This window comes from Ptychodera flava, chromosome 18, assembly GCF_041260155.1.
Source record: "Ptychodera flava strain L36383 chromosome 18, AS_Pfla_20210202, whole genome shotgun sequence".
In the NCBI taxonomy this organism is placed as follows: Eukaryota; Metazoa; Hemichordata; class Enteropneusta; family Ptychoderidae; genus Ptychodera; species Ptychodera flava.
In genome coordinates this window covers 37,346,601-37,361,887 of record NC_091945.1, presented here as the reverse complement: position 1 = coordinate 37,361,887, position 15,287 = coordinate 37,346,601, and the positions used below count along the sequence as shown (strand labels likewise).

At 34.3% G+C, this 15,287-nt stretch overlaps 1 protein-coding gene across 5 annotated transcripts in view; it reads left to right on the top strand.

The window, feature by feature from the left end:
- LOC139117538 (stAR-related lipid transfer protein 3-like) overlaps window positions 1-15,118 on the top strand; it is a 68,746-nt gene extending 53,628 nt beyond the window's left edge. For all 5 annotated transcript variants that reach the window (XM_070680748.1, XM_070680747.1, XM_070680745.1 and 2 more), the window contains exons 10-12: window positions 1,854-1,958; window positions 2,709-2,807; window positions 8,426-15,118. In XM_070680748.1, coding sequence (XP_070536849.1) covers window positions 1,854-1,958; window positions 2,709-2,739 — 136 coding nt within the window. In that variant the 3' untranslated portion in view covers window positions 2,740-2,807; window positions 8,426-15,118. The remainder of the gene's footprint in view (window positions 1-1,853; window positions 1,959-2,708; window positions 2,808-8,425) is intronic.
- The last annotated feature ends 169 nt before the right edge of the window (window positions 15,119-15,287 follow it).

Sequence of the window (15,287 nt, the reverse complement as noted above, 5' to 3'; positions counted from 1 at the left end):
TATGTGCGGATATATGTGCGGATGTATGTCCGTCACACACAAAAGCTCCCAAACCGCCACATCCACCATCACAGTATCTGGTGTACAGGTAGATCCAGTGGTTGAGATGTGACATTGTTCAAATTAACATGTCAGTGTCAAAAATATGCAAATTAGGTAAAAAGAAAAAGGGGAAATCCTGCAAATGTGCAGGGTGGCGTTAACTGAAACAGCCCACACATCTGAGTTGGAGATTCTGTAATCTCTAACCTATTTGTATGCAGTGTACCGATTATGTGTAGGAGTGGTGACAGTGACTAAAACAGGCTGACTTGAGTCATTTCCTGTCATTGTTCATGAACTGATACATATTGGCAGACCTGCTGAAACCATGAAGGACTGTGTTGAAACATTCCTCTGCTAAGCCTGTTCCTAAAGATGACCTCCATTACCTAAAGTGTCAGACCTTATTTACCTTTGCCATTCTTGTTCTTCTGGTTTAAATATTTCTTGAATGGACCAATTCAAACCAATATGAGCACACTGTACTTGACGGTATTTTTAGCTCATATTTGGTTTTATATATAAATACCAAAAAGAGCTTATATGATGAGTCTGAGTGGCGTCTGTATATTTGTGGGTATGTGCGGATGTATGTCCATCACACACAAAGGCTCCCATACCGCCAAAGCTACCGTCTCAGTATTTGGTGTACAGGTAGATGTAGGGGTTGAGATGTGAATTTGTTCAAATGAACACATCAGTGTCAAAAATGTGCGAATGAGGTAAGAAAAAGGGAAATTCTGCAAATGTTCAGGAGTGGTGGCATGCCAGCATGCTACTCCACTGAGCTTGAGTCATTTCCTGTCATTGTTTATGAACTGTTACATATTAACAGACCTGCTCAAACTAAGGGATGGACCATTAGATCTTGGGAGGGGGTGTCACAATGAAATTGTGAACATTTTTTTTACAATTGTAAATTTCTAAAAAAAAAATTTTCCAAATAAGAAAAGCTGTGCTAATTTTGTTTTCTGAGTAAATTTTAAGATTTATAATTTATTTTAGTTCGACGCTGTCTGAGGATACAATGTACATCCATATCACTAGCGCAAGTAAGATTGCGTGCTGTAACTACAACATACATATTTCCCAGTGATTTATATTGCTGAGAGATTTCGCGAAATGTTGCAGGTCATCTTTTGACAAGCTGAGAAGCTGTTTGCAAAAAAATGTGGTGAAATTTCAATATTTGTGTATTTAGGACAATTTTTGCCCTTTTTTGATCAAAACATCTATTTTCTCTGTTGCAGCGTGTCCAACTTTTGTCAACTTGTTTTTCTGGTTTTAATATTTCTTGTATTTTTCTGGTTGTACTGTGCAGAAATCATTGTCATAACATTGAAAATAGAATTTTCCTGCACTGAACAGATAGAAACAACATTAATTGTTGATCTTTGGTTCCCATACTGGTATTTGCCAATTCTGATCAATTGTGAGCGACACCGTATAATTGCGGTATTTTTACAAAATATGTCGGTAAGAATTGTATTTACCTATAAGCTTCAAAATAACACCTACAAACGGTAGGCCAACTGAATGTTGTAAAGTTTGAGAGTCCAAATACCTGACCCTGAGGTACTTTCTACTTTTAACTGTAAATGCAATCTTTGGAATACAGACATTTCACAGATCCAGTGGTATGGTTTTAAAGAATACTGAGTTTTGGTCACCTAATATACCAGTTGCATTAGATATGTGGAGCTTGTTGGTTGGTAAATTGACTCACATTCCTGCACCTAGCTGGTAAACTTCATCCAACAGGAAACATTTATGAGATGAGAGTAGTGAGTTAACAAGATTTCTGTTTATAGGGACTTTGTAACTGTTCGCCATTGGCAGTTAGTAGAAGGGATGTACATATCCAGTGGTCAGGCTGTAGAATATGAAGGAATGCCTCCAAAGAAAAATTGTGTCAGGTGAGTGGATACTTCAGAAATATTTTACTCTCATTCATGATGGATGAACTTGTTACCAAATGGATCTATTGTCACATGACATGTTTTTCCACAGTACCGTAATTTGTAGGTGTTAGATCAATTTATTCTTGAAATATAGAAGCTTTGTAATGTTTGAACTGTTCAGAAATTTCAAAAATTTGACATCAACCATATTTGTAATGATTTGAAAGATTTTTGTTCAGATAAATCACATGTTGTAAATAAGCTGGAACATGAGATGACTTCCATGGCAATACAAATGGCTATCCAACCAATCAAACTTTCAGAAAGCAGGTGCTTACAGACATGTCAGTGCCACTATTCTTATTTGAAAGCATATCATAGAGTGATCTAAGCCCATACCATTTGTGTTTGAAATGATAACAATATTTTAGTGTAAGATAATTATTTAAAAAAGATAAAAAATGGGTTATGTTTTTTGGAAAATGTTAAGAATTATGAAGAGCTATGATTATCATTGATTCAGAAAGTGAATGTTTGAAAGCTGGCGTTTACAACTGCTCTGAAGACCTTCAATAGAGCTGTTGATAGCCATCATTTCATAGCATGATTAAGTCAAACTACATATATACAAGAACCTCATGTTCACATACATAGATCTCTATTTTTTTCCCATGTGCTTTCCACACTGTCTTTGCAGTACTTCTGTTCTCATAAAATTTGCATTTCTTTAAATCATATCTGTTTATTTCATTTTCAAATTTTCAGGGGATGCAATGGCCCAGGAGGCTGGCAATAAAAGAGTTGCCAGGGAAACCAGCAAAATGCCATCTCACATGGATATTGAACACAGATCTGAAATTTCAGGTAATCAAAATATCTCTTACCTTTGGCCTCAAAAGGATATAAATCAGTTCATGGAGACTGATTCAATATGTAAAGATTCATTTCGAAGCTAATGATATATTGCTTTCAAATTTGATTTGCAGTTTACTTAGGGTGACTTCAGTCAGATTTGTTCAAATCGTGGTGAAATTTGCATATTTGTATTTTTAAGGCAATTTTTGTCATTTTTGGTAAAAATATCTTTAAAAATCTTCTTCTTCAAAACTACCTGTCAGATAGCTTTGATATTTGGTACATAGGTCCCTAGGGATGATCTATTGCAGATTTGTTCAAATTGTGCAGAAATATGCAAATTTGCATTTTAGGGCAATTTTTGCCATTTTTGGTCAAAAAATGTTTTTTTCAAAAAGTACTGGTCTGATAGCTTTGAAATTTGGTATACAGGTTTCTATAGATGAACTAAGTAATATATATTGAATTTTTGATGAAATCTGTAATTTTGTATTTTTGGGGCAATTTTTCCCATTTTTGGTCAAAAAATGTGTATTTCCAAAACTACACATCTGATAGCTTTACAATTTAGTATACATGTTCCTACAGATAACCTTAATAACATTTGTTGAAATTATGATAAAATCTGCAAGTTTGAATTTTTGGGGCAATTTTTGCCATTTTTGGTCAAAAAATGTGTTTCTCAAAAAGTACTGATCTGATAGCTTTGAAATTTGGTATACAGGTTCCTACAGATAAACTCAATGATATTTATTGAAATTATGATGAAATCTGCAATTTTGTATTTTTGGGGCCACTTTTGCCATTTTTGGTCAAAAAATGTGTATTTCCAAAACTACTCATCTTATGCCTTTGATATTTGGTACACAGGTTTCTACAGATCACCTTAATGATATTTATTGAAATAATCGCAATCATACCAATCCATAATCCAATAACACTAGGTCAAAATTTGTAAGACAATAGTTGTAAACATAGACACAAAACAGCACAGAACAGACAGTAAATAGACGGTACAAACAAAGTCAAATTCATGAAAGAAAGATATATGGACCTCTGGCCAAAAGACCAAGAAGTGATGTCAGGTGTTTCGAAATAGTAAGCGCATCCTGCCCCACATGTGGCACCCGCCATATATCAATCTGTAAGTCAGATAGGTAGTGGTCACTAACTAAGGCCCAATGTCACCGATGCCATCAGTGATCATTTGTCGAAGAGAGATATTGTATTTATCTACCAGCTTGCGATACCTGCCAAAAAAGCGTTTGAATGTAGAGACAAGTCTTGCTCTGGTGTAACCTTGATTTAACAGTTTGAAAGAGAGATGGCCATGTCTCTCTACAAAATCACCATATGAACTGCATGCTCTTGCATATCGTATAAGCTGGGAAATGTATACCCCATAAGCAGGTGAGAGTGGAATATTACTGATGAGGTGTGGAAAATTAATTATACTAAAGTTGAAATCATCTCTCTTGTCATATGCCTAGTAGAAAGGTGACCATTGGAGTCAAATTCAAGTAAAATGTCCAGATATGAAGCAGAAGAGGCCGTTTCTGTAGTTTCTTTAATCTCCAATTCTGGAGAATAAATCATAGCGAGATATTTACTGAATTCAGAGTTATTCAATGAAATAACATCGTCTATGTATCTAAATGTTAGGTTGAAAGTACGAGCTACAGAAACCTTTTTCTGCTTGATAAGGTTCTGGATAAATTCTGCCTCATATGAGAACAGAAATAAGTCGGAAAGTAAGGGAGCACAGTTAGTGCCCATGGGAATTCCTATACACTGTTGGAAAATGTGTCCTCCAAATTCAACAAATATGTTGTCAATGAGGAAATCAAGCATACTGATAATGTCTTTCTCGGTATAAAACACTTTAGCATTAGTTGTATTTTTAACAAAATATGTAGAATTATACCCTAATACCACATATTTGTAACGGCGTGAACCGTTTTTGTAGAAAAATGCTTGGTTGATGATGTTTTTCAAGCGTTCTTTCAATTTATCATGTGGTATTGTGGTATACAATGTGGAAAAATCGAAAGTTTTAATAGATGTTATTTTTGAAACAGATCTTGATTTCAAATTTTCCAAGAGTTCCTTCGAATTTTTTAATATCCACATTTGATTTATACCACTCCGAGAAAAGACAACATCACAGTATGATTGAAGTCCCCGTTTAACAGGTACAAAGAACAGAAGTCAGTATCTTCGATAACTCTGTTGTTGAACATTTTGAAGATCCTGCGATAAACCTAGCTTTGTAAGGTGTTTTGTGGAGCTTTGGTATCCAGTATAAGCTAGGCAACTTATTATGGTCATCCTTTGTTGTAATATTAAAATTATCCATGAATGACTTATGGTTTGCCAAAATTTCAGATTTTTTGAACATTGATTGTCTGTAAGTGGAGTTGGTTGAGGTCTTAGTTACACCAAGTTCGTCTAAAGACATTCAAAATAATACTTCTTACAGACAAATACAATGTTATTGGCAGCTTTATCAGCAGGGACGACAACATATTTGTCATGGATATCATTCAAACACTTAACAGCATCAGGATCTTTAAATACAGAATAGGGTCTTCTGCAAACATGTGATCTTAGTCGACCAATACGGCCACGCACTATTTTCCTCACAGATTTGACCCATTCTGACAGTGTGTCCAACTCTACATCCTCCCTTTTAGCCCATTTCCTGGCATAATCTTCAACTGAGTCCATAATGATCTTAAAATTATGGTTCCAGTTGATCCTGCGAGGTTCTCTGAACTTGGGTCCACAAGATAATATTCTTACGAAGGTGGTGATGATCAACCAAGTTCAGATCACCAGTGATGACATGGCCAACTGGAGGAGAAATTATGATGAAATCTGCAATTTTGTAATTTTTGTAATTTTGGGGCAATTTTTTCCATTTTTGGTCAAAAAATGTGTTTCTCAAAAAGTACTGGTCTAACAGCTTTGAAATTTGGTATACAGGTTTCTATAGATGAGCTAAATTTGATCTTTTGAAATTATGATGAAATCTGCAATTTTTATTTTTGGGGGCAATTGTTGCCATTTTTGGTCAGAAAATTTTGTTCTCAAAAAACTACTCATCAGATAGCTTTGGTTGACATGTTCTTAGGGATGATCTGCTGTGATATATTCAAAGTATGATGAAATCTTCAATTGTGTATTTTTGCAGCTATTTTTGCCACTTTTTTCTGGCCACTGCATTAAGTTATCAAAGATTTCCACCTCCTTCATCAACATGTGTCAAAAATAGTTATTCTCTATAAAACACAGCGGAGCTATATCGGCCGCTAGGTCGCTTGTTTTAAAGAAGGAAAGGTGCAAGAAGTGATTCAATTTGTGGTCTTCATTGTGACATGAACAAGGGCGAGAATAATATGACCAGTAGATTTAGTGCTTTGGCAACATCACAATAGATGTTCTTTTAGTGGGACCAGAGTCCATGGTGGAGGGTTTGTGACCAGGACTGCATTGATTAGCCCTCTGTATTATCACTATAATTGTACCAATGACTGATTATCACCATAATTGTACCAATGACTGATTATCACCATAATTGTACCAATGACTGATTATCACCATAATTGTACCAATGACTGATTATCACCATAATTGTACCAATGACTGATTATCACCATAATTGTACCAATGACTGATTATCACCATAATTGTACCAATGACTGATTATCACCATAATTGTACCAATGACTGATTATCACCATAATTGTACCAATGACTGATTATCACCATAATTGTACCAATGACTGATTATCACCATAATTGTACCAATGACTGATTATCACCATAATTGTACCAATAACTGATTATCACCATAATTGTACCAATAACTGATTATCACCATTATTGTACCAATAACTGATTATCACCATTATTGTACCAATAACTGATTATCACCATAATTGAACCAATAACTGATTATCACCATTATTGTACCAATAACTGATTATCACCATTATTGTACCAATAACTGATTATCAGCATAATTGTACCAATAACTGATTATCACCATAATTGAACCAATAACTGATTATCACCATTATTGTACCAATGACTGATTATCACCATAATTGTACCAATAACTGATTATCACTATAATTGTACCAAAACTGATTATCACCATAATTGAACCAATAACTGATTATCACCATTATTGTACCAATAACTGATTATCACCATAATTGAACCAATAACTGATTATCACCATTATTGTACCAATAACTGATTATCACCATAATTGTACCAATGACTGATTATCACCACTATTGTACCAATGGCTGATTATCACCATAATTGTACCAATGACTGATTATCACCATAATTGTACCAATGACTGATTATCACCATAATTGTACCAATGACTGATTATCACCATAATGTACCAATGACTGATTATCACCATAATTGTACCAATGACTGATTATCACCATAATTGTACCAATGACTGATTATCACCATAATTGTACCAATGACTGATTATCACCATAATTGTACCAATGACTGATTATCACCATAATTGTACCAGGATCAATTTTTGAATCCCAGCATGATAACACTTTTGGCAATGTGTAGTCCTCCTTTGTAGTCCCAGACTAAGTTTTCACCACCCCAACACAAACTTTAATGGAAAAAGGCACATTGGAAAGGTCCAAAGCTGTATAGCACTGTAACATATATTATTATCATTATACATAATATTGCTGTAACCTTATCTTTTTGTAACCAGTTTCATGTATTTCGGATGTTAAATACTGTAAAAAATACGCTTTCATTTTGTCAGCAATGAGTTTGAAGGTGACTGGCAAAGTATGTTCATATCAAAGCAGTTTATGTTATCTGATTGATCAAAATTCAAAGGAAATACATTATCCGAGGTAAAACCTGGTTATTCGAAGTGTTTGTCCTGTACAAATGAGAGGTACATTTGCAAAATGTCTGCAGTAGAAAACATTGTATGCTATGGTATGCATTGCCTGCATAAACTCTTCAAAGAATAGTCAATACATGGTTCCAAGACTTTTCATAAATATAACACTGGTAAAAATGATTTCTGTGAAAGTGAGTTGTGAAGACCATTAGCCTCTTCATGAAATTGAGGTGGTCTAATTCCTTACTGAAATTTGTACTATGATAGAATGTATCGTATAAACTAATACATTATTTGTTAAAATATCATTAAAGCTGACAATCTTCTTGCACAGAAAACCAAGTCTTTTGTTTGTAATGTAGGAATTATAATGTTCTGTTGCATTGATTAGTTCATTTTATAATCCATTTATTTTATTCATCTACTCATTTTATACTTGCATACATTCACATTTTTTGGTGGCTTCATGCATTTTTTTATTCATATCTACCTTTTGAAAATACAAGTACAGTGTATCTTCTTCAAAGGTGAAAATACATTCCTACAGCTATTGTTTTCCGATAATTTACACATTTAGTTTACAACTGTACAGTTGCATTTAAGAGTATTTGGCTGTTTTAAGCATTGATTCATACAGTCACCAAACCCATTTCTTTCTTTCTTTCTTTCTTTCTTCTTTCTCTTTCTTTCTTTCTTTCTTTCTTTCTTTCTTTCTGTGCAGGGTTGGATGCCTCAGTACATAATAGACCAAGCATTAACTGGAGTCTTGGTAGACATTTACAAGTACATTACACTGAGAGTGAGAAATATGAAGAGTCTTCACAAGACACTTTAACCAAAGACAGTTTGATCATAGAATCTCTTCATTTGAAACTACAGACAACTGTGTAATGACTAGGCTTGACAGTGGCAAGTACCAAGTACTGGTCTGGTAGATGGTTTGATTGTTACTGATACGAAGAGTATAGCAAAACCAGAGCTGTCCAACATCCACAAACAAGTCTGTGTCTTATAAGACTTGAAACAAGAATGTCTTCATGGAGGCTAGAGTGTGTTTTCATCCACAGAACTTTTGAAAGTTTAATTGTTGAATCAAATGAAGATAACTATACAGTCTGCCACTGCCTTTGAAATGAATAACTGTAAAATGGGAAAATGAATGGTGTTTAATTATTACCAAAGATGGCTGGTAATAAGATGACTAAGTAGAACTTGTTGAGTGACAAAGTTTTTGACTTCACAAGACATTTGAGGTTTCTGATCCTACTACAGTGCAGACTTTTTATGTGTAGCCATGAAGTACAGTCAAAGTTCAAGTTGTTAAATTGAAAGATTCCGCCAGACTTATGAGTGACCAAAATATAGAAATACCATATGCAGATATATGTATTCCATTTAAGGTTGTACAATGTATGTATATAGCAGTAGATTTGGATTTTTTTTTAAACATTCTTGATTAAAACTAGTTGAACAGAAAGCTACACTTACAGTATTGCAGGGTTTGTGGAAATATATGTTGTATTTCTACATTGTTTTGACAATGTATGCGACTTGTGTACATAAATGGTGATGCAAAGCATCACAAAGAGAATGTAAATGGCTTGATAGATTTTATCTGCTTGTTTAGTGTAATACAAATGAATTCCATTCTATTTTATTCCTTTCTCAATTTTGATGAGAGCAGGATGTATCAGTGTTGATATAACACATAGTGGAGTTTTTTATTTTGGGGTCTGCAATATCATTTCTGCAAAGTTTTCATTGGAAGTCCTTTTTTAGAAGTTAATGCAATCTAAGTCCTGCCAACAATGAATTTAATTGTCAGTGAAGCAATCCCAACAATAGATCTCTTTTAAAGGCTTTGATACTGGACAAAACAATACTGTACATGTTATCAGTATTTGGGTTTTCTTTAGAAAAGGCCATTACAACTTGTGTGAAAGTTTTCAATTCCATATCCACCTTTAAAATTGCTAGAACCTCTTCAAGATTGCATATTAAACTTTGCATCATGACCACTCATTTTACCATATTTTGAAAGATCATGTGCGACTCTGTTTAGTGTGTAATGATCTTACTGTATGTGTCTGTCACCTGATTATGTGTCTGTCAGCTGATCTTAGTAAAACAATGACAACAAAAGAGGTATTTCAAAGTACAGAGGCTAATTTCCAACAGCATGTACATAGCATGTACATAGTTGAAAATACGGCTGGTAGTTGAAAGTTATATCAATGATATATTATTGAAGTGACTTTGTTGTTTTTAGACGGAAACATTTCCAGTCCCAGAACCTTAAGTTTCTCAAAAAAATGGACTGTACAGATCAAAATGACCAATGGCTTATAAAGTTTATCATCCTCTTTCCATCTTTAAATCCCAGTATTTTTTATTTGTGTGTGTCTGTGCTCCATTCTGCTCATGAACTCTTTCACTCAGCCAGCCTTTAACAATATAAACCAATGAGCTAACTTTTGTAAAAAGTAATTGTGTTGTGTGTTGTACTGTCCATGTTTTTATGATTTAAAAAAATCATTTCACATTTTGTATTTTAGTCTGGTTTTAAAGTACTTATGAAAAGAAATCTTTAAGGGTTTACATACAGGAAATGATGTTCCAATTTATAAGCTGATGCCATATTCAGGGATTGAATTTTTACACTTAGCACAATTGCTATTGAAAAAAATGTACATAGTTCTTTATTCATTCAAAAGACATGAAACAAAATATAGCATTACTTATATAGATATATTGTAGATTGGATTGGAATTCTTGTATGTTCTTCTGTTTAATATTGCCTTACATGTGTCTCTGTGTTTTGAAGTAGTCTATTTCAGCAGAATAATTTGCGACACTGTCAACAAGTTTTCTGTTTCTTAACCCAATGAATGCTGGTAATAGTTTTCAGCCTTGCATTGTATCTGTAGTTACATTATTTTAATTCACTGTGACTATCTCACCAAGAATTCAGTACAGTCATACACAAGTAGCAGTTGAAGATACTTGACCTGAAGTAAATTTGAAAATAACTGTTAAAATTATCAACTTTAGTCCTGTATGCCATTTCACAGAGCAATTAGAGTTTGCAAATAAACAAAGAGGTCATCTGCTCGTAAAGATTTTAACTTTTTAGCTCCGCTGTCAGCGATGCGGAGCTTATCAAATAGGTTGATTTTCCGTCGTCATCGTCGTCCGTTGTCGTCTGTCAACAATTGCCTTCTCCTCTGAAACCGTAAGTCCAATTGCTTTGAAATTTTATATGCAGTTCACTTGGGGTGACCTCACTTAAGTTTGTTCAAATCGTGGTGAAATTTGCATATTTGTATTTTTGGGGCATTTTTTGGTGTTTTTGGTAAAAAAATCTTCTTCTCTGAAACCGCTTGTCCGATTGCTTTGAAATTTGATATGCAGTTTACTTAGGGTAACTTCAGTCAGATTTGTTCAAATTGTGGTGAAATTTGCATATTTGTATTTTAAGGCAATTTTTGTCATTTTTGGTAAAAAAATCTGTAAAAATCTTCTTCCTCAAAACTACCGGTCAGATAGCTTTGATATTTGGTACATATGTCCCTAGGGATGATCTATTTCAGATTTGTACAAATTGTGCAGAAATATGCAAATTTGCATTTTTAAGGCAATGTTTGCCATTTTTGGTCAAAAAATGTATTTCTGAAAAAGTACTGATAGTTTTGAAATTTAGTATACAGGTTTCTATAGATGAACTAAGTAATACATATTGGATTTCTGACGAAATCTGTAATTTTGTAATTTTGGGGCAATTATTGCCATTTTTGGTCAAAAAATGTGTATTTTCAAAACTACTGATCTGATAGCTTTGAAATTTGGTATACAGCTTCCTACAGATCACCTCAATGATATTTATTGAAATTATGATGAAATCTGCAATTTTGTAATTTTTGGGCAATTTTTGCCATTTTTGGTCAAAAAATGTGTTACTCAAAAAGTACTGGTCTGATAGCTTTGAAATTTGGTATACAGGTTTCTACAGATGAGCTAAGTAATATATGTTGAATTTCTGATGAAATCTGCAATTTTGAATTTTTGGGGCTATTTTTTCCATTTTTGGTCAAAAAATGTGTTTCTCAAAAAGTACAGGTCTACAGCTTTGAAATTTGGTATACAGGTTTCTATAGATGATCTAATTTTGATCTTTTGAAATTATGATGAAATCTGCAATTTCTGTTTTTTGGGGCAATTGTTGCCATTTTTGGTCAGAAAATTTTATTCTCAAAAAACTACTCATCAGATAGCTTTGGTTGACATGTTCTTAGGGATGATCCGATGTGATATATTCAAAGTATGATGAAATCTTCAATTGTGTATTTTTGCAGCTATTTTAGCCACTTTTTTCTGGCCACTGCATTGAGCTATCAAAGATTTCCACCTTCTTCATCAACATGTGTCAAAAATAGTTATTCTCTACATAAACACAGCGGAGCTATATCGGCCGCTAGGTCACTTGTTTCAATGTACGATTGACAGATCTTTTTAATGATAAATCATGGACGGAAGTAAAGACATTAAGGGACACAAGTATAATGCTTTCTTTCTAAATCATCACCTGATTGTGATAAAGCATCAAAATCAGTTTTAAATTTTAAATACCTAACATGTGAGATCTAATAGTGTGATATTTGTGGACCAATATTAACTAATGTACCACTGAAAATAGTGTAAATAATGTGAGAGCTAAATGCATGTAAACACCAAGATATAGCTTGTGTACTTTGGCTCAAAAAAATACTCGGTGATATTGAACAAATATAATCAAAGACCTTAATCCAGAAAATATATTATGCTAGAATGATTTGTATATATTAAACCCAGAGAAATACCGATGTCTACTGAGAACATGGTGTCAATCATATCTCATGATGACTCTAATAGATATGTTTTATGTTGCATTTGGCTAATTACAACATGTTTTATATTTGTTGTAGTATTTCTTTGAACTCTTTTCTGTTTCTTAAATCCATTTTCTTCTCATCAAGTAAGAGTTCATCCTATTGCAGCGTCTGTCGCAAATCTTTGGAACAGGTCTTTCTGTATCAGTACACATAGCATAGGGCTGTATTAGTGTATTGACACACTGGTCTGTAGCCACTGTGGTAAAGGTATTGCTTAATTCCCATTAGATGTGTGACAGCCAGAATTTGACTGTACATAGTCCAGTGCATATAAAGATTTGACTGCAATTTTGCATTTTTATAAATGTATTGTTCACAACAGATCTGTGATTTCGGAGGTTCAAAACTTCACATTCTTAAAATTCACAGACCCAATAAGGCCCTGAAATTCAACATTGTGTCTGTACAATCCTGTTTTAGTCAGAACTTACATAGCTGTATATTACTGACAGCTGATGACTGATACAGGCTTGAAAATACAGCATTTTCAATCTTATGGAAAATACAGGTTTTTTTGACAGTTTTTTATAAACATATTCTGTAAGCAGAGCTGACCAGGGAGTGTTACGTTATTTCATGTAATCTTGTCTGTTGAGACTCGCTATGTAACTCAAAATCATGCAAAAATTTTGCTTTCATTTTGGCAACATTTTGTAAGGAAGAGACTTAGAATTATTATCCTTTCATGAAATGTATGTTTATGCAGTAGAGAATTTCAGATTTGGATGCCATGCAGATAATGTATTGAAGATATATCAGTGTATGACCATTAGATATCACAGATACTGTATGACAATTAGATATCACAGACACTATGTTACAATTAGATATCACAGACACTATGTTACAATTAGATATCACAGACTCTGAATGTAACAGTCATTATCCAGGTCACAGTAGGTCAAATCAGAGCCAATATACCGTAACTCGACTTGTGTGCTTTTTGTTAGTCCCCACGGACACCGTCCGGGGGGACTTATAGGTTTGGTCATGTCCGTGCGTGCGTGCGTGCGTCCGTGCGTGCGTGCGTGCGTCCCGTTCACGCAGATATCTCTGAGATGCCTGGAGCGATTTCATTCAAACTTGGTACAAGGATTACTTCATATGTCATACAGATGCACGTCAATTTGTTTTGTGATACGATCCAATATGGCCGCCAGGCGGCCATTTTATTACGATTTTTTCATGTACAGAGCCATAACTCAGGCATGTTCCAACCGATTTTATTCAAAGTTGGTACAAGGACATTGACCAATGTCATAGATATGCACGTCAATTTGTTTTGTGATACGATCCAATATGGCCGCCAGGCGGCCATTTTATTCTGATTTTTTCATGTACAGAGCCATAACTCAGGCATGTTTCGACCGATTTTATTCAGAGTTGGTACAAGGACATTGACCAATGTCATAGATATGCACATCAATTTGTTTTGTGTGATACGATCCAATATGGCCGCCAGGCGGCCATTTTATTACGATTTTTTCATGTACAGAGCCATTACTCAGGCATGTTTTGACCGATTTTATTCAAAGTTGGTACAAGGACATTGACCTATGTCATAGATATGCACGTCAATTTGTTTTGTGATACGATCCAATATGGCCGTCAGGCGGCCATTTTATTAAGATTTTTTCATGTACAGAGCTATTACTCAGGCACGTTTCAACCGATTTTATTCAAAGTTGGTACAAGCTTATTGACAAATGTCATAGCTGTGCACGGCAATTTGTTTTGTGATACGATCCAAAATGGCCGTTGTGCGGCCATTTTATTACGATTTTTCATGTACAGAGCCATAACTCAGGCATATCTCAACTGATTTTATTCAAAGTTGTACAAGGACATTGACCTATGTCATACATATGCACGTCAATCTGTTTTGTGATACGATCCAATATGGCCGCCAGGCGGCCATTTTATTACGATTTTTTCATGTACAGAGCCATTTCTCAGGCATATCCGCATGTTTCGACCATTTTATTCAACGTTGGTACAAGGACATCGACCAATGTCATAGCTATGCACATCAATTTGTTTTGTGATGCGATCCAATATGGCCACTGTGCGACCATTTTGTTACAATTTTTTTCATGTCCTGAGCCATAACTCAGACAGGTATCAAGCGAATTCATTCAAAAGTATTTTTTATCACAGACCTAATGAAGAGGACTCTATCCTCTCTGAGGACCTGTAATCAAAATACCCATTAACAATGGGGACTGTGTCATCAACGATGACTTGTTTTCAGAAATTCTCACTTTATTTGCCAACAATATTCAAACAAGGTTCAGTTGTAAACGTAGTGTAACATGTGAATGTTGTTATCATTAGTATGAGCAAACAATTGTGAATAGTTTTTGTGTTGTTAAAGAAACAATTGTGAGTACTGTTGTTCTGTTGTTTTTGTGTTATTAAAGAAACAATTGTGAGTACTGTTGTTTTGTTATAACAGAAAGACAATAAACTTCCACAAACAGAAACAAGTAGTGTTAGAATATTACTTCAAATGAACTCTAACAAAGTAAAGAGTGAAAGAAATGCATGGTGTGGTTAAATTGGTTAATTCAAGGTATGGTGGTTCATATACATGTATCTTTGTGTCAACTTTGTAGATGAAGTGTTGCCCTCATCACTTTTGTGACTGTTAATGTC